The sequence below is a fragment of the Mobula hypostoma genome, chromosome 28 (genome assembly GCF_963921235.1).
Source record: "Mobula hypostoma chromosome 28, sMobHyp1.1, whole genome shotgun sequence".
Classification (NCBI taxonomy): Eukaryota; Metazoa; Chordata; class Chondrichthyes; order Myliobatiformes; family Myliobatidae; genus Mobula; species Mobula hypostoma.
The window spans coordinates 26236134-26254655 of record NC_086124.1 but is presented as its reverse complement, the minus strand read 5'-3'; the positions used below and the strand labels follow the sequence as shown (position 1 = coordinate 26254655).

The following is an 18522-nucleotide window of genomic DNA, read 5'->3' as shown; positions in this document are numbered from 1 at the left end:
CTTTGGTTTTTGTTACGGAAGTCGGGGGCGGCACATTCGTTATCAGCAGTAGTACAATGCAATGCATGATAATATAGAAAGAAAAATAAATAAACAATTACCGTAATTCACGAAATCCTACACCGTCGTACCTTCTCTGGCTCCGCACTGTGCATCTGCAGAAGTTTGTTCAGGTTGTTGGTGACTTTCCGAATAGGCGCATCTTCTCAGAGAACAGAGTGGCTGTTTTTACATTCTAGGTGATGATACTCTATGTGCGGGTCCCGGGACAGATCCTCCGATAGGCTGACGCCAACCTACCGACCCTCTCCGCCTCGGATCCCCCGAAGAGGACCGGCTCACAGACCTCCAACTTCCTCCTCCTGAGATCGATGACGAGCTGCTATCGGTTTCGTTCACAATAGGTGCAGGAGTAGGCCATTCGGCCCTTCGAGCCAGTACCACCATTCGCTGTGATCACGGCTGATCATCCACAATCAGTACCCTTTTCCTGCCTTCTCCCCATATCCCTTCACTCCGCTATCCTTAAGAGCTCTATCTAACTCTTTTTTGAAAGAATCCAGAGAATTGGCCTCCACTGCCTTCTGGGGCAGAGCATTCCACAGAACCACAACCCTCTGTGTGAAAAAGTTTTTCCTCAACTCCGTTCTAAATGGTCTACCCCTTATTCTTAAACTGTGGCCTCTGGTTCTGGACTCCCCCAACATCGGGAACATGTTTCCTGCCCTTAATAATCTTATATGTTTCAAGAGGTTGTTGTCGTTACGGCGCCGCTCAGCCTGGTTTGCCAATCTCCCAGCGACGCACACAAGACGCTCGAGAAACTCGGCAGGCCAGGCAGCGTCTATCGACAGGAATAAACAGTCGACGTGTAGAGCCGAGACCCTTCCTCGGGACTGGGGAAAAAGATGAGGTCAGAGCCGTAAGGCGGGGGGAGGGGAGGAGGGTGGTCGGTTTTGCCTCCGACTTCCACCCTGCCCCCAAATTTACCCGGTCCATTTCCGACACCTCCCTCCCCTTTGTCGATCTGTCTTGTCTCTATCTCCGGAGGCAGTTTATCTACTGATATCTTTTATAAACCCATGGATTCTCACAGCTGCCTGGACTACACCTTGTCCCACCCTGTCACCTGTAAAAATGCCATCCCCTTCTCTCAGTTCGTCCGTCTCCGCCACATCTGCTCTCAGGATATCAATCAGCTGCCTTTCCCTTTCTTCCACAGTCTTCTGTCCCCTCCTATCAGCCTTCCCCTTCTCCAGCCCCGTATCTCTTCCTCCGATCAACTTCCCGGCTCTTCACCCGCCCCCCGCCCATAGGACCACAGGAAGGGGGAGGAGGACCGGAGGGAGGCGATGGGCAGGTAAGGAGATAAGGTGAGAGAGGGGTGGGGAATGGTGAGGGAGGGGCATTAGCGGAAGTTCGAGATATTGATTTTCATGCCATCAGGTTGGAGGCTACCCAGACGGAATACAAGGTGTTGTTCTTCCAACCTGAGCGTGGCCTCATCGCGACAGTAGAGGAGGCCGTGGATAGACGTATCGGAATGAGAATGGGAAGTAGAATTAAAATGGGTGGCCACTGGGAGATCTCACTTTTTCTGGCGGATGAGCGTAGGTGCTCGGCGAAGCGGCCTCCCAATCTTCGTCGGGTCATACCGACGTAGTGGAGGCCGCACCGGGAGCACCAGATACAGTAGGTGACCCCGACAGGCTCACGAGTGAAGTGTCACCTCACCTGGAAGGACTGTTTCGGGCCCTGAATGGTGGTGAGGGAGGAGGTGTAGGGCAGGTGTAGCACTTGTTCTGCTTGTAAGGAAATCACTGGGGAGCGACAAACGGACAAGGGAGTCGCGTAGGGAGAAATCCCTGCGCAAAGCAGAAAGTAGGGATGGTGGGGGGAGAGGGAAAGATGTGCTTGGTGGTGGGATTCCGTTGGAGATGGCGGAAGTTACGAAGAATCATGTGCTGGATGCGGAGGCTGGTGGGGCGCTAGGTGAGGACAAGGTGAACCCTATCCCTGGTGTGGCGGCAGGAGGACGGGCTGAGGGCAGCACCACTGGCAGGAGGAAGAAAAACCACTTTCTCTGAAGAAGGAGATCCTGCCTCAGCAAGGACCTGGACCCGTTGCAATTTGCCTATCGCCACAATCTCAATGGCTCTCCACATGGCTTTCGACCACCTGGACAACGCAAACACGTATGTCAGGATGTTGTTCATCGACTGCAGCTCAACATTTAATACCATCATTCCCACAATCCTGATTGAGAAGTTACAGAACCTGGACCTCTGTACCTCCCTCTGCAATTGGATCCGTGACTTCCTAACCGGAAAACCACAGTCTGTGCAGATTGGTGATAACATCTCCTCCACGCTGATGATCAACACTGGCGCACCTCAGGGGTGTGTGCTTAGCCCACTGCTCCACTCTCTGTATACACATGACTGTGTGACTAGGCATAACTCAAATACCATCTATAAATTTACTGACGATACAACCATTGTTGGCAGAATCTTGGGTGGTGACGAGAGGGCGTACAGGAGTGAGATATGCCAACAACCTGGCACTCAACGTCAGTAAGACGAAAGAGCTGATTGTGGACTTCAGGAAGGGTAAGACGAAGGAGCACGTACCAATCCTCATAGAGGGATCAGAAGTGGAGAGAGTGAGCAGCTTCAAGTTCCTGGGTGTCAAGATCTCTGAGGATCTAACCTGGTCCCAACATATTGGTGTAGTTATAAAGAAGGCAAGACAGCAGCTATACTTTATTAAGAGTTTGAAGCAATTTGGCATGTCAACAAATACACTCAAAAATTTCTACAGTTGTACCGTGGAGAGCATTCTGACAGGCTGCATCACTGTCTAGTATGGGGGGGGGGGGGTTACTGCACAGGACTGAAAGAAGCTGCAGAAGGTTGTAAATCTAGTCAGCTCCATCTTGGGTACTAGTCTACAAAGTACCCAGGACATCTTTAGGGAGCACTGTCTCAGAAAGGCAGCATCCATTATTAAGGACCTCCAGCACCCAGGGCATGCCCTTTTCTCACTGTTACCATCAGGTAGGAGGGACAGAAGCCTGAAGGCACACACTCAGCGATTCAGGAACAGCTTCTTCCCCTCTGCCATCCGATTTCTAAATGGACACTGAATCTTTGGACACTACCTCACTTTTTTCAATATACAGTATTTTTTGTTTTTGCACATTAAAAAAATCTATTCAATATACGTAATTAATTTACTCGTTTATTATTATTATTATTGTTTTATTTTATTATTATTTTTTTTCTCTCTCTGCTAGATTATGTATTGCATTGAACTGCTGCTGCTAAATTAACAAATTTCACATCACATTCCGGCGATAATAAACCTGATTCTGATTCTGAAATCTCGTTAGTTTTGCGATGAAGAGCCTCACCTTGAGAACAGATGTGGCGGAGACGGAGGAACCAAGAGAAGGGGATGGCATTTTTACAGGTAACAGTTTAGAAGAGGTATATTCCAGGTAGCTGTGGGAATTTCCAGCATCTGTAGATTTCCTCCTCGTTGTCAGCTGTGGGAATCAGTGGGTTGGTAAAATACATCAGTAGATAAACTGTCTCCAGAGAGCGAGGCGGAGAGATCGGGAAAGGTGAGGGAGGTGCCAGAAACGGACCAGGTCAATTTGAGGGCAGGGTGGAAGTTGGAGGCAAAGTTGAAGTCGACGAGCTCAGCATGGGTGCAGGAAGCAGCACCAATGCAGTCGTCGATGTAGTGCAGGAAAAGTTGGGGAGTGATACCGGTGCAGGCTTGGAACAGAGACAGCAAAGGGGCAGGCATAGCTGGGACCAATGTTACACGTTTGGTCTGAAGGAGGTGAGAGTGAGGACCAGGCAGAGGAGAGTGGCGGTGGAGGGCAACTGGCTGGGCCTTCCACATGCCAATCCATCACCACGTTTGATTTGGCAATCAGCAAACGCAGATGCGGCTTTGGAGCTGAACTTCAGCCCACAGACATATAGAATATAGCAGCAGTTATATTTTTGAACTTATTTGTGGAAATATTTTGTTTGTAGTCTGGAGGAACGTTATTTTGTTTGGTGACAATAAACTTGAATTTGATTTTCAAACATAAATTATAAACGTTTAAGGAAACTGCGGGCGGCAGGTTCTCCCAAGTAACGATTGGCTCTGCAGGGTGACGTCACGACGTGCAGCGGGCCAACGACGTCGTCGTCAATGCTCGGTGACGTCACGGCGGCCCGACTGCCCGCCCGCCTGCTGCTTCTGTTGCCATGACGCCGCGTGGCCTGTCAGCTCAGGCTTCGGGGCGATGGAGCAGTACAGCATCCTGGGGCGGATCGGGGAGGGAGCGCACGGCATCGTCTTTAAGGCCAAGCACGTCGAGGTGAAGGAAGAGGGAGGAGGGCTCAGGTCACTCTCCTCCAGCCGTCCCCACCCCCTTCGCCTCAGGCAGTCCATCTTCCCACTCCTTTCCTTCAATCCGCCCACTCTTCGCCTCAGGGCCACTCAACCCTCCTCCCTCACCTCAGGCAGCCCACCATTTACCCTCTTCCCCCTCCCCACCCCCCCTTTGGCTGCCCACCCTCCCACTATCCACCCCCTCAGCTCACTGAGGCAGCCCACCTTTCACCCTCTCCACCCCTCCTTTGGATGCCCACCCTCCCACCTTTCCACTGTCCCCCTCTCTTACCCCAGGCAGCCCACCATTTACCCTCTTCCCCACTCCTCCTTTGGCTGCCCACCCTCCCACCTTCCCACTATCCACCCACTCAGCTTAGTTTGCCCACCCTCTCCTCCCTCCCTTACCCCAGGCAGCCCACCATTCACCCTCTTCTCCACCCCTTCTTTGGATGCCCACTTTCCCTTTATCACCCTCCCTTACCTTGGGTCACCCACCTTCCCAACACCACCTCATGTTGCCCACTCTCACCCTCCCACCTTTCCACTACCCCACCCCCACCGCCACCTCAGGCTGCCCGTGCTCCATTGCCTCGCATCTCAGTCTGCAGCCTACTGCCAGACCCCTCACCCCTGAACCCCCCCACTCCCAGGGACTATCCAGGACAGAAGCTCCCTCGACATCCTGAATCCCAGTGGTATGGAGATCCCTCAGTGCCCCCCCATCCACTCCCGGGGGCAGGATGGCACCCTCCTTGAACAGAGGCAGAGGCATTGGCGGCTTCCAACTCGGAGCGACTTAGAGTATGGCGGTTCCTTGTCTAGACCCCGGCACCGACCCCTGACCCCTATCCTTTCTCCTTGCCGTTCCAGACGGGAGAGACAGTGGCTTTGAAGAAAGTGGCCCTGCGTAAGCTGGAGGACGGCATCCCCAACCAGGCCCTGCGGGAGATCAAGGCCGTGCAGGAGATCGAAGACAATCAGTATGTGAGTGGGTTTTCAACTTCAGTTATTGTCAATCAACCATAGACCATCAAAGAGAAACATTCCTCCGGACCAAGGTGCACAACACAGTACATATAACACACACATAACACATAAATTAATATTCATTTGTTTTTCACATCGTATGACATGGGTGATCATGGACTTTCCATGACCATGATCGTTCTTGGTAGATTTTTCCACAGAAGTGGTTTGCCATTGCTGCCTTCTGGGCAGTGTCTTTACAAGACGGGTGATACCATCCATTGTCAATACTCTTCAGAGATTGCCTGCCTGGCGTCAGTGGTTGCATAACCAGGACTTTTGATAGGCGCCGGCTGCTCATACGACCCCCTCCTCCTATGATCGGGGGCTAAACAGGTGCTACACCTTGCCCAAGGGTGACCTGCAGGCTAGCGGAGGGAAGGAGCGCCTTACACCTCCTTTGGTAGGGACGTATCTCCACCCCGCCACGCAAAATAACATCACCACAAATAAATTAACAAACTATAAATTATATTCCAGAAGATTGACAGCATAAGGTGCGTTTGTGACCCAAGTTGAAAAGTAAACAGTATAACGCGACTGGCACTGCATATGTGACGAGACCTGGGTGGTGGCAGGGAGTTCAGTAGCCTCACGGCCTGGGGAAAGAAGCCTTTTCCCACCCTAACAGTCCTTGTCCTAATAGCACCTGCCGTAATGGTAGGGTTTCAAAGAAATTGTTGGACGGATGGGAGGGATCCTTGACAATTCTGAGGGCCCTGTGTATGCAGCGCTGCTGGTAAATGTCTCAGACGGGTGGAAGAGAGACCCCGATGATCCTGTCAGCAGTCCTTGCAATCCTTTGTAGGGTTAGATGCCTTGCATAACGGTGATGCAGCTCTGTGACACCCTTCCCCTCTTTGCAATTCCTTCTGTTCCTCTAAATCCCTCCCTGTCTCTGTGAACCTCACTCTCCTGCACACCTTGCCCATCTCTGTAATCCCTCATGCTACCTACAACCCACCCTGTCTCTGAAGGGAGACCTTTTGAAATTAGGTGTCGCATCGATTTAGACCAGGGGTCGGCAACCTTTTTGCCTCTGTGGGCCGGATCGCGTATTAATGTGCGGACGGTGGGCCAGATAAATGCCATAAAAAACTTGAAATATGGGAATTATCCATTTAAATACATTGAGTTATGTTTTGCCTTGAATTAATGAATAATGCATGCTAGAAAATCATTTGTACTTTAGGTTGCCTACCCCTGATTTAGACTGTCAGAATCTTTTCCCCACAGTAGAAGTGCCAAATACCAGAAGATATGATTTTAAGGTTAGAGGCACTGTGAAGGACAAGTTTTTTTTTACGCAGAGGTGCCTGAGATGGGCTACCAAGCGAGTGGAAGCAGGCACAAAATAATCTGCAGATGCTGGGGTCAAAGCAACACTCACAACACGCTGGAGGAACTCAGCAGGTCGGGCAGCATCCGTAGGAACGATGAGTCGATGTTTCGGGCCGGAACCTTTCGTCAGGACTGAAGAGGGAGGGGGCAGAGGCCCTATCAAGAAGGTGGGGGGAGGGTGGGAAGGAGAAGGCTGGTAGGTTCCAGGTGAAAAGCCAGTGACATGAATATGAAGGGGACTGAGGGAAATGGGTGATACACAGGAGGAGGACCTATTGTGCAAAGGGTTTGCACAACATTGTAATGAAGGACTATTACACAGAGTGAGTGGCCGGTCCTGTTCTGTGTAATAACCCTTCTGCCTGTTGCTTCTCAAGTCATTATTTATAGAGAGACAGCTGGATATCAGGGCCTTCCAGGCCAACAGTCCCTCACTGCCCTGTCACCCATGTGACCAATTGGCCTACTGACCTGTAGATCTTTGGAGTGGGGAGGAGACCATGCAGACTCCTCACAGATGTCAGTGGGAATTGAACCCGGGTCGCTGGCACTGGAATGGCGTTACCCTGCCAACGAGAATCCATCTACGGCCAGCTGTGGGGGCAATATCAGACAAAGTGAATCTCCATCGCAGGCCCAAGGCTGGGGATACCGTAGGGGTAAGCTGTGGATAAAGTCATTGGGCTAGGAGATTAACGAGGAGAGTGCGAGGGAGCAGGGGAACAGACACAGGGATTCGAGGCTGGGAGGAGGAAACGTCCAGTGCTGTACCCGTCTGTGTTCTATGTTCGAAGTTGTTAATTAAGCTTTTTAGGAAGGCTGTGAGGAATCTCAGAAACAAGGGTAACACATACAAAGTGCTGAACAAACTCAGCAGGTCAGGCAGCATCTGTGGAAAGTACAGTCGATGTTTTGGGCCGAGACTCTCCATTTGAATCAGGTTTGTTATCACTGGCGTATGTTGTGGTATTTGTTGATTTGTGGCAGCAGTACAGTATAATGCATAAAAAGTCACTATAAATCACAATAAGAAATATATAAAAATAAACTAAACATGTAGTGCAAAAAGAGAGCCAAAAATAGTGAGGTAGTGTTCACGGGTTGGTTCTTTGTTCAGAAATTTGATGGAGGAGAGGAAGAAGCTATTCCTAAAACATTGAGTGTCCCTCTCCCAGCTCCTCTGCCTCCTCTCTGATGGTAGTAATGACAACAGGGCATGTCCTGTTCCTTAATGATGGATGCCACCTTTTTGAGGCATCGCCATTGGAGGATGCCCTCGACGCTGGAACCCATGATGCGGCTGGCTGAGATCACAACTCTCTACAGCTTTTTCCGATCCTGTGCAGGGGCCTCTCCATCCCAGACGGTGATGCAACCAGTCAGATTGCTCTTCATGGTTCATCTGTAGAATTTTGCCGAGTCTTTGCTGATATTCCTCAGACTCCTGATGAAATCTAGCCGCTGGCATGCCCTCTTTGTAATTATAACCATATAACCATTACAGCACGGAAACAGGCCATCTCGGCCCTTCTAGTCCATGCCGAACTCTTACTTTCACCCAGTCCCACCGACCTGCACTCAGCCCATAACCCTCCATTCCTTTCCTGTCCATACAGCTGTCCAATTTAACTTTAAACGACAACATCGAACCTGCCTCAACCACTTCTGCTGGAAGCTCGTTCCACACAGCTACCACTCTCTGAGTAAAGAAGTTCCCCCTCATGTTACCCCTAAACTTTTGCCCTTTATCTCTCAACTCATGTCCTCTTGTCTGAATAACCCCTATTCTCAATGGAAAAAGCCTATCCATGTCAACTCTATCAATCCCCCTCATAATTTTAAACACCTCTATCAAGTCCCCCCTCAACGTTCTACGCTCCAAATAATAAAGACCCAACTTGTTCACCCGTTCTCTGTAACTTAGGAGGAGAAACCTAGGCAACATTTTAGTAAATCTCCTCTGTACTCTCTCAATTTTATTGACATCTTTCCTATAATTTGGTGACCAGAACTGTACACAATACTCCAAATTTGGCCTCACCAATGCCTTGTACAATTTCAACATTACATCCCAACTCCTATACTCAATGCTCTGATTAATAAAGGCCAGCATACCAAAAGCTTTCTTCACCACCCTATCCACATGAGATTCCACCTTCAGGGAACTATGCACCATTATTCCTAGATCCCTCTGTTCTACTGCATTCTTCAATGCCCTACCATTTACCATGTATGTCCTGTTTTGATTAGTCCTCCCAAAATGTAACACCTCACATTTATCAGCATTGAACTCCATCTGCCATCTTTCAGCCCACTCTTCTAACTGGCCTAAATCTCTCTGCAAGCAATGATCTGTTGTGCCCAGGATCTTCAGAGGTGTTTGCACCCTGGAACTTGAGGCTACTCACCTTTCCTCTGCTGACCCCTCAATGAGGTCTGCTGTGTGTTCCCTAGAGTTCTCCTTCTAATCACTGTCTCTTATCTCTACCCGGCACCCTACAGGTGGTGAAGCTGAAGGATGTGTTCCCACATGGCACGGGCTTCGTTCTGGTCTTCGAGTACATGCTGTCCGACCTGTCCGAAGTGATCCGAAACTCCGACCGGCCCCTGACTGAGTCCCAGGTCAAAGGTTACATGATGATGCTGCTGAAAGGAGTGGCCTTCTGTCACCAGAACTCCATCATGCACAGGGTGAGAGCCCCCGAGGGTCCCTCCTACCGTTCTGCACCTGGACAAGGTCATCTCTTCAAGAAGGTTGTCCCGAGGTGGGGTGGAGCTGGAGTCAGCACATTAATGGGTTTGTGGTCCCCCTGACCGCAACCACTCTCCCTCCCCCCCCCCCCCCGGTTTAATATCCAAAGAATCAGAGGGAAGTCCTTGCCTGGACTTCATACCCCCTCACAGCTCGCATTGAAGTAGTCTGGGGGTGTGAGTTTCCTGGCTGGGTTGTGGCCTCTCTGTAGAAGAGATGCACCTCAGTTCACCCCTCTGTGTTCGAAAGATGTTCTACAATATAACAGGTGAATCGAGGAGGGAGCGCTGCACCACAGGAGAGGCGGCAAAGGGGGAGCATAAGTCAGCATGGGGGGGGGGCGTGATGGTGATGTGGGAGCACCACACCAAAGGGAGGGAATGTCATTCAGTGGGAGTGGCAGTGGGGAGGGCAGCTCATGGGAATTTTACCATTGACTACGTTAAGACCATAAGATATAGGAGCAGAATTAGGCCATTCGTCTCATGGCTGATTTCTTTTTCCCTCTCAACCCTATTTGCCTATCTTCACCTTTGACACCCTGACTAAGCAAGAACCTGTCAACGTTTGCTTTATATATAACCAATGATTTGGCCTCTACAGCCATCTGTGGAATTGAATTCTACAGATTCACTACTCCTTGGTTAAAGAAATTCCTCCTCATCTCTGTTCTAAATGTACACTTCCCTTATTCTGCGGTTGTGCTCTCCGGTCTGAGACTGCCCCGCATCCACTCTGTCTAAGCCTTTCAATGTTCGATAGATTTCAATGAGATGCTCTCCCATTCTTCTAAACTCCATTGAAGAATCAAACGCTCCTCATACAGTACATTAACCCTTCCATTCCCTGAATCATTCTCTTGCACCTCCTCTGAACCCTTCCCAATGCCTGGGAAGTTTACTGTCAACTACGTTAAGAACACTGCTCAAAATCTAGATTGTTTATTTCTGTTAGAACAAAATTTGTTAAGATAATTAGCCGGGAACCTGCCTGAGCTTGTCCCACACAAAGTCTGTCCCTCCCATCTCCACACAGGACCTGAAACCGGCTAACCTGCTCATCAGCTCGACGGGACACTTGAAAATTGCAGATTTCGGCCTGGCGCGGGTCTTCTCGAACGAGGGCGGCCGGCTCTACAGTCACCAGGTGGCCACCCGGTGAGTGAGGTTGGGAGCATGTCTACTACCTGGTCAATCACCTCTACAGACCATCAGCTAGCCTCCTTCTCCAGCACCCCTCTCCTTGCCAGAGATTCAATCTTCACTTCCCACTGCCTCAGTAAAGCAGCCATTAGATCAACACCTCACCTGTCCCAGGCAGTCTCTCTTCTCCTATCTGCCATTAGGCAGAAGGTACTGTGACCTGAAAACACAGACTAACCACTAGGGTCAGGGACAGCTGTCTCCACTGAAGAGTATTGATAATGGCTGAAGTCACCAGTCTTGTAAAGGCACTGCCTCAGAAGAAGACAACGGTAAACCACTTCTGTAGGAGAATTTGCCAAGAACAATCATGGTCGTGGAAAGGTCATGATCATCCTCGTCATACGGCACGGCACGTAATGAGTATGATAAGTTGGACTCTTGACCTCATAATGGTTCAATGTAGTATTAGAGAATGTATACAATATACAACCTGAAATTCTCAGTCTTCACAGACATCCATGGTATGAAAAACGCCTAAAGAATCAATGCCAGAAACATCAGAACCCCAAAGACCCCCCATGCATAAACAGCAGCAAAAGGATGAACCGTCCCCATCCCACTCCCCCAAACTGCTCCAGCAAAAGCACTGACCCCCTCCCCCCACCATGTAAGCAATAGCAAAGCCCTCAACGAGACCTTCCTCTACAGTCCATCAAAAAAATCTACATTCCACCCCAACTCTTCGGCATCTCAGACAGGTGCTCTCTCACTAGTGAGGGAGAGTGGCAATTGCTGCCACAAATGAGAATGGAAGACCCGCAGCTTGCTGTTATGACGTTACAATCTGCTGTGTCACTTCTCCAAGTCACTTGACTCATGGACTGACAGAGAATCGCTCGAATTTAGGGGCCTTCTTTCAACAGCAGCACACGTTGTGACAGGTCCACGCCCCGAAGGCGCACGTCTTCCAGGCGGCATCTGGAGATATCGAAACGCTAGGCCGCACGGCGAGTCCGAATAATGAGAACCCACCACCCGTGGAGAACCATAGTTTGAGCTCCAGCTGTAGATCACAGACTCCAACAGGACCCCAGCTACCTTGAGAAGAAAAGAGAGACCTGAGAAAAGAGAATTCAGGAAGAAAACCTCTGGCACCATCCTTTCTAGCTTGTTATGATCTTGCACCATGTTGTTTACCCGTACTACACTTTCCAGACCATAGAACAGTCTGGGAGGCTAAAGAAATTTGCCACATCCCTATTGGCTCTCACTAGTTTTTACTGATGCACCACAGAAAGCATCTTATCCAGATGCGTCATGGCTCAGTACATCAATGGCTGTACCCATGACTGCCAGAAACTGCAGAGAGTTGTGGACATGACTCAGCGTATCACAGAAACCAGCTTCCCCGCCATCGACTCTGTCTACACTTCTCTCTGCCTCAGGAAAGCAGATAAGTTAATGAAAGGCACCCCCGCTGCACCCACCCCGAACATCCTCTCCCATCAGGTAGGAAGCTCAGAACTGCGAAGTGTGATGTTACAGTGCAAGGCATATAAATTACTATTATGTAGCAAAAATAGTGTGAAAGATGAATAATGTTCATGACTTCATGGACTGTTCAGAAATCTGATGGCGGAGAAGAAGCTATTTGATTGTTCAGTGTGGGTGTTCAGTCTCCTGTACCTCCTCCACAATGGTTCTCACGAGAAGAGGGCATGTCCCGGATGGTGAGGGTCCTTGGAGATGGATGCCACCTTCTTGAGGCACTGCCTTTGGAAGGTGTCCTCGATGGTGGGGTGGTTTGTGACTGTGGTGAAGCTAGCTGAGTTTAGAACATAAGAACATAGGAAATAGGAGCAGGAGTAGGCCATCCGGCCCATCGAGCCTGCCCTGCCATTCAATAAGATCATGGCTGATCTGTCCGTAGACTTATCTCCATCTACCTGCCTTTTCCCCATAACCCTTACTATGTAAAAACCTATCTAACTGTATCTTAAATATATTTAGTGAGGAACCTCAGCTGCTTCCCTGGTCAGAGAATTCCACAGATTCACCACTCTCTGGGAAAAACAGTTTCTCCTCATCTCCATTCTAAATCTTCTCTCCTGAATCTTGAGGCAATGTCCCCAAGTTCTAGTCTCTTGCAATCTTGTGCATTGCACCCTGTGTACCAGGAGGTGGTGGAACCTGTCAGAATGCTCTCCACTGTACATCTGTAGATCGTTGCCTGTCTTTGGCGACATAACAAGTCTCCTCAAACTCTGAGTGAAGTACAGCTGCTGGAAAGTGCCTGAAAGCCCATACCACCAGGCTCGAGGACATCTTATAGCTCACGGTTGTAAGACTATTGAACAGTCCCCTAAAAAAAGTTCAAAGTCAAATTTATTATCAGAGTACATACATGTCACCACTCTGAGATTCTTTTCCTGCGGGCATCCTTAGCAAATCTATAGAACAGTAACTATAAACAAGATCCGTAAACTGTAAACAAACTGCAAATGCAGATAATAAATAAATAGCAATAAATAACTATCATGAAATACGATAAAAGAGTCCTTAAATGAGTGTTGTTATCCTGTATTTGTTCAAGAGCCTGATGGCTGAGGGGTAGTAACTGTTCTTGAACTTGGTGGTGTGAGTCCTGAGGCAGCTGTACCTTCTACCTGATGGCAGCAGTGAGAAAAGTACGATTAGATGGGCTCCTGACCTCACAGTCTACCCCTTGTCAGCATGCACTGCACTTTCTCCCTGAGTGTAACACTTTCTTCTGCATTTCATCATTTTCTCTTGAACTACCTCAGTGCACTAATGTGGTGAAGTGATCTGTGTGGATAGCATCCAAGAACAAACTTCTACACTGTACCGAGGTATACGTGACAATAATAAACCAATTTACCCCTCTACCTACTTTCACCTCTCTCCTCACCTCTGATTTAAATTGCAATATGTTACGTCAGCAACACACACACACAATGCTGGAGGAACTCAGCAGGCCAGGCAGCATCTGTGGAGAAAAGTACAGTCGACGTTTTGGCTCCTGTCCTGCTAAACGATCTTGGCCCAAAACGTTGACTGTTTACTCTTTTCTCTAGATGCTGCCTGTCCTGCTGAATTCCTTCAGCATTTTGTGCGTGTTGCTTGGATTTCCAGTATCTGCAGATTTTTTTCTTGTTTGTAATTGAATATGTTATGTCGGTTGTTTTGTGTTTCAGGTGGTACAGAGCCCCAGAGCTGTTGTATGGAGCTCGTAAATACGATGAAGGCGTGGATATTTGGTGAGAAACAAATACTGTCTCTCAAAAATAATGTTTATGTTCTTTTATGGTTACGTGCGAGGGGTCAAACACAGAATGAAACTCCCTCCACACCGTCCCATCACACACTCCCGGGGTCAGACACAGAGTGACACTCCCTCCACACCGTCCCATCACACACTCCCAGGGTCAGACACAGAATGAAACTCCCTCCACACCGTCCCATCACACACTCCCATTGTCAGACAGAGTGAGGCTCCGTCTTCAACCTTCCATCCTACACTCCCGGGGTCAGACACAGAGTAGCTTCCACTACCTTGTCCCGCACTTCCGGGACGGGGGAGCACTCAGTTAAACACGGGAAAATAGTTGAGGGTATCCCATGGGTGGTTTACAAGCTGAAAACCCAGGATGTCCATCCATCCAGCAGCTTGTCTGCGAGCCAGTCAGAATGACCGGCGCTTCGCCCCGCCCACCCGTACAACTGATCTGTTCTGGTCTGCTGAGGTCCTACAGCTCTTCCTCCCCAACACTGGTCCTATTCTGGACCAGAAAGAGCCAGCCTGGATAGAAGGAGGCAGTCTCATGACAGGAATGATTTCCCCGGGTTTGGAAAGGCAGGCGAACACAAAAAATAAAATGGGAAGCAGGAGGTGAACACTCAGCCCTTCAAGCCCTGCCCCACCATCCATTACTATTGGATTCTGGTGTTTTTGATTCAAGGTCCTTTTGGAGGTCAAGAGGTAGGTGTAAAGCTTGCTTCATGGTCATTTTGTTAAGTGCTAATAGAACAAAGAGCTGGAAATGGATAGAAACAGGTTTACTTGGGGAGGGAAAAGAAAAGGCAAACAGGCCAACGTGTTCAGCTCTTCTTATAACCTCGATAAACAGACATTCCATTCAAATTTATAGATAAGAGTAATCAATCAGATAGCCCTTATTCAAATAATGCTATACAAAATGATGCAAAGAACTGTATCCACCAGGGGCACATTGGCTAATTGTATATACATACTATGAACACTAGGAAACATACTGAACAGTTACATGTATATAGCTAGTTATATAAAATACAAGCAAGCATAAAAGTTAAGTTGCAAAGGACATAACTATTATACAGTCTAATCTGTGGACCAATACCGTAAAGCAAGGGGAATGTGGACCTCAGGTTGGAATCTCTGGACTCTAATCCAACCATATCTTCTGCGCAGGCATCATCTACCACCATCCCCATGCCAGCTCCTCAATTCCCTTATCCTTTACATTTGAGCATTCCAGCTGGGTTTCTCTTCCCAGTGCGACAGAATCGAGAGGCACTCTGCAGGATGTGAAGCCTGCTCTGCAGGGGAAGGATTTAAACAGTGACAGAGATTAGCCTTATTTTAACACATGTACATCAAAACATATGGTGAAATGCCTGGTTTTGTGTCAACGACCAACACACTGTGGGATATACCCGGGCAAGGGGCTGCCACGCTTCTATCGCCAACATAGCATGCCCATAACTCAATAACCCTCACTGGAGCACCCAGAGGAAACCCAGGCGGTCATGGGGAGAACGTACAAACTCCTCACTGACAGCTGAAATTGGGTGGTGAGGTAGCCTGGTGATTAGTGCCAGCTGTAAGCTCAGGATTCAATTCCCTCCAATGCCCATAAGGAGTTTGTACATTTGCCCCATGACACTGTGGGAATGCCGCTCTGAGAGGATGTCGAAAACTTCCTGATAATGGGGAGTGGTCCTAGCTGCTGGTTAACCTGGTGTGGTCTCTCCCTGCAGGGCTGTGGGCTGCATTTTTGGAGAGCTCCTGAACAATTCCCCACTCTTCCCTGGGGAAAATGACATTGAGCAACTGTGCTGTGTCCTGCGGGTCCTGGGGACCCCCAACGAGCAGATCTGGCCGGTAAGTACCTTTTCGGCACTTCTGGCCTGTTCCCCATCATTCAGCCCATCTCTGGCCTCATAGAAACAGAATTAGGCTATTCGACCCATCGATTCTACTCCATGGCTGGTTTATTATCCCTTTTAACCCCATTCTCCTGTCTTCTCACAACCACTGATACCCTTATGAATCAAGAACCTATCAACTTTTGCTTTAAATATACGCAATGACTTGGCCTCGACAGCTGTCCGTTGCAATGAATTCCACAGATTCACCACCCTCTGACTAAAGAAATTCCTCCTGATCTCTGTTCCAAAGGGATGTTTTTCTATCCTGAGGCTGTGTTCTCTGGTCCTAGACTTCTCCAGTATAGGAAACATCATCTGTTCAATATTTGATGGGTTTCTATGAGATCCCCCTCCATTTCTTCTAAACTCCAGTGAGTGCAGCCCTGGAGCCCTCAAATACCCCTCATTCATTAACCCTTTCATTCCCAGGATCGTTCTCATGAACCTCCTCTGGACTCTCTCTAATGCAGCACAACCTTTCCTAAATAAGCGGCCCCAAATTACTCACAATACTCCCAAGTGCGGTTTGACCAAAGCCACAATATGTGATATACAGTACTGTGCATAAATCTTAGCTGTATTATGTATAGCTAGGGTGTCTTAAGACTTCTGCACAATACTAGAATAATTTTATGGTTTGCATTGTACTGACACACAAAAATAAATACATATTTCATGACATATGTGAGTGATGATAAACCCAATTCTGACATGGGTCTCTGTTGTCGGCAGAGAGTGGGAAGGGGGCAGGGAGAGGGCATGGTTGGGAAAAGGGGAAAGAGAAGGTAGAGAAATACCAGCGAGACATTCTGTAATGATCAATAAACCAACTGTTTGGATTTAAATGAGCTTGCCTGGGTCTCGGGGCTGGGTGTGTTTGCACCTCCACCAACCCCCGCCCTGGCACTCCTTCTCTGCCACCTGTCCCACATCCCTGCCACGGTGCTCCAGCCTTGCTAGTCCCAACACCCTTTGTTCCCACCAGATTTACAGACTCACTCTCCACTCCACTTTGACAAATACAGTACTGTGCAAAAGTATTATGCACCCTAGTTATGTATATGTGCCTGAGACTTTTGCACAATACTGTATGTAGTTTGAACTTTTAGCTATCAAATCACTTCTTATCCTTCTTCACTCCAAAGAGAAAAGCCCTAGCTCTCTCAACCTATCCTCATATTCTCCCTTCCCGATAAAAGGGTCTCAGCCTGAAACATGCACTGTTTATTGATTTTCATAGAAACTGCCGAACCTGCTGAGTTGCTCCAGCATTTTGCATATATTTTTACCCTGGATTTCCAGCATCTGCAGAATCTCTTGTGTTTACCCTCTCAAAAGATGCTCTGTAATCCAGTTAGCATCCTGGTAAATCTCCTACCTACCCTCTCTAAAGCTCCCACATCATTTCTATAACGAGGGATATTATAACATACTCAAACAGGAGGAAATCTGCAGATGTTGGGAATTCAAGCAACACACACACAAAATGCTGGTAAACGCAGCAGGCCAGACAGCATCCATAGGAAGAGGCACAGTCGACGTTTTGGGCCGAGACCCTCCATCAGGACTAACTGAAAGAAGAGGTAGTAAGAGATTTGAAAGGGGGAGGGGGAGATCCATCCTATCATTTTGGATCTCTCCCTCCCCCTCCCACTTTGACAAAGCTCTGTAAGTGGGTGGTGGAGAGCGTATTGAGAGGTTGCATCACAGCCTGGTGCGGAAACACTAATATCCTTGAATGGAAAATCCTATAAAATGTCATGGATATTGCCTGGTCCATCATGAGAAAAGCCCTCCCCACCATTGAGTACATCTGCATTAAACGGTGTCGCAGGAAAGTAGCATGCATCATGAGGGAACCCCCACCTCCCAGACCTCGCTCTTTTCTCACTGCTGCCATCAGGAAGAAGGCACAGGAGCCTTGGGACCAGCACAACCAGGTTCAGGAACAATTATTGCCCTTGTGAGTTCATTGTGATAGTTTGGGCCCAGGACAGACCCTTTGAGCTGCTCACCATTTCCTCTGCTGATCCCTTGATGAGGACTGGTGTGTGTTCTCCCAACTTCCCCTTCCTGAAGTTGCATTGCAGAACAGGAGAGGCTGCTGTGCAGCTTCTCCCTCCCTTGCCTCGAGCAAGTCCCTGGCCTCATACAGTGACCGTTCCCAGAGGGGTGACCCCCCCACCACCGTTTTCCACCCTTCCCCTCATCCCTGACTTCTTTACTCTACCCCACCCCCACCCCGGCAGGAAATCAGGGAGCTCCCGGACTACAACAAGATCACCTTCAAGGAGAACCCGCCCATCCCGCTGGAGCAGATCGTCCCGGACGCCTCGCCGGAGGCTTTGGATCTCCTCAAGCGGTTTCTGGTCTACCCCTCCAAACAGCGCATCAGTGCTGCCGAGGTGAGTGCATGCCGGGATGGTAGGTGAGGGGGTGGTCTCCCATCACCAGGCCAGCCCCACTGAGCCGCACAGCACGGCTCACACCTTCCATCTTTTCATCACTACATCACCTTCTGGTATGAAGCTACCAGTGCAGACAATTGGAATAAAAACTACAGAGAGTTGTAGGTTTAGCCAGTTCCATCATCAGCATGAGACTCCTCACCAAAGACATCGTTAAATCATGATGCCTCAGGAAAGTGGCATC

The 18522-nt window shown here is 48.9% G+C and overlaps 1 protein-coding gene across 8 annotated transcripts in view; it reads left to right on the top strand.

Moving 5' to 3' along the window:
- Window positions 1–175: 175 nt before the first annotated feature.
- Window positions 176–18522, top strand: part of cdk20 (cyclin dependent kinase 20) — a 61703-nt gene continuing 43356 nt past the window's right edge. For 6 of the 8 annotated variants that reach the window (XR_010016340.1, XM_063035359.1, XM_063035363.1 and 3 more), the window contains exons 1-7: window positions 4235–4381; window positions 5269–5382; window positions 9268–9456; window positions 10553–10674; window positions 13878–13940; window positions 15700–15823; window positions 18120–18275. Coding sequence is in view for 7 of the 8 variants with exons in the window: in XM_063035359.1 (XP_062891429.1) it covers window positions 4307–4381; window positions 5269–5382; window positions 9268–9456; window positions 10553–10674; window positions 13878–13940; window positions 15700–15823; window positions 18120–18275 (843 nt within the window). In the remaining variant the exon portion in view is untranslated. Of the gene's footprint in view, window positions 1361–3295; window positions 3472–4234; window positions 4382–5268; window positions 5383–9267; window positions 9457–10552; window positions 10675–13877; window positions 13941–15699; window positions 15824–18119; window positions 18276–18522 lie in introns of those variants that run through there. The other 2 variants (XM_063035358.1, XM_063035360.1) reach the window with 2 other exon arrangements.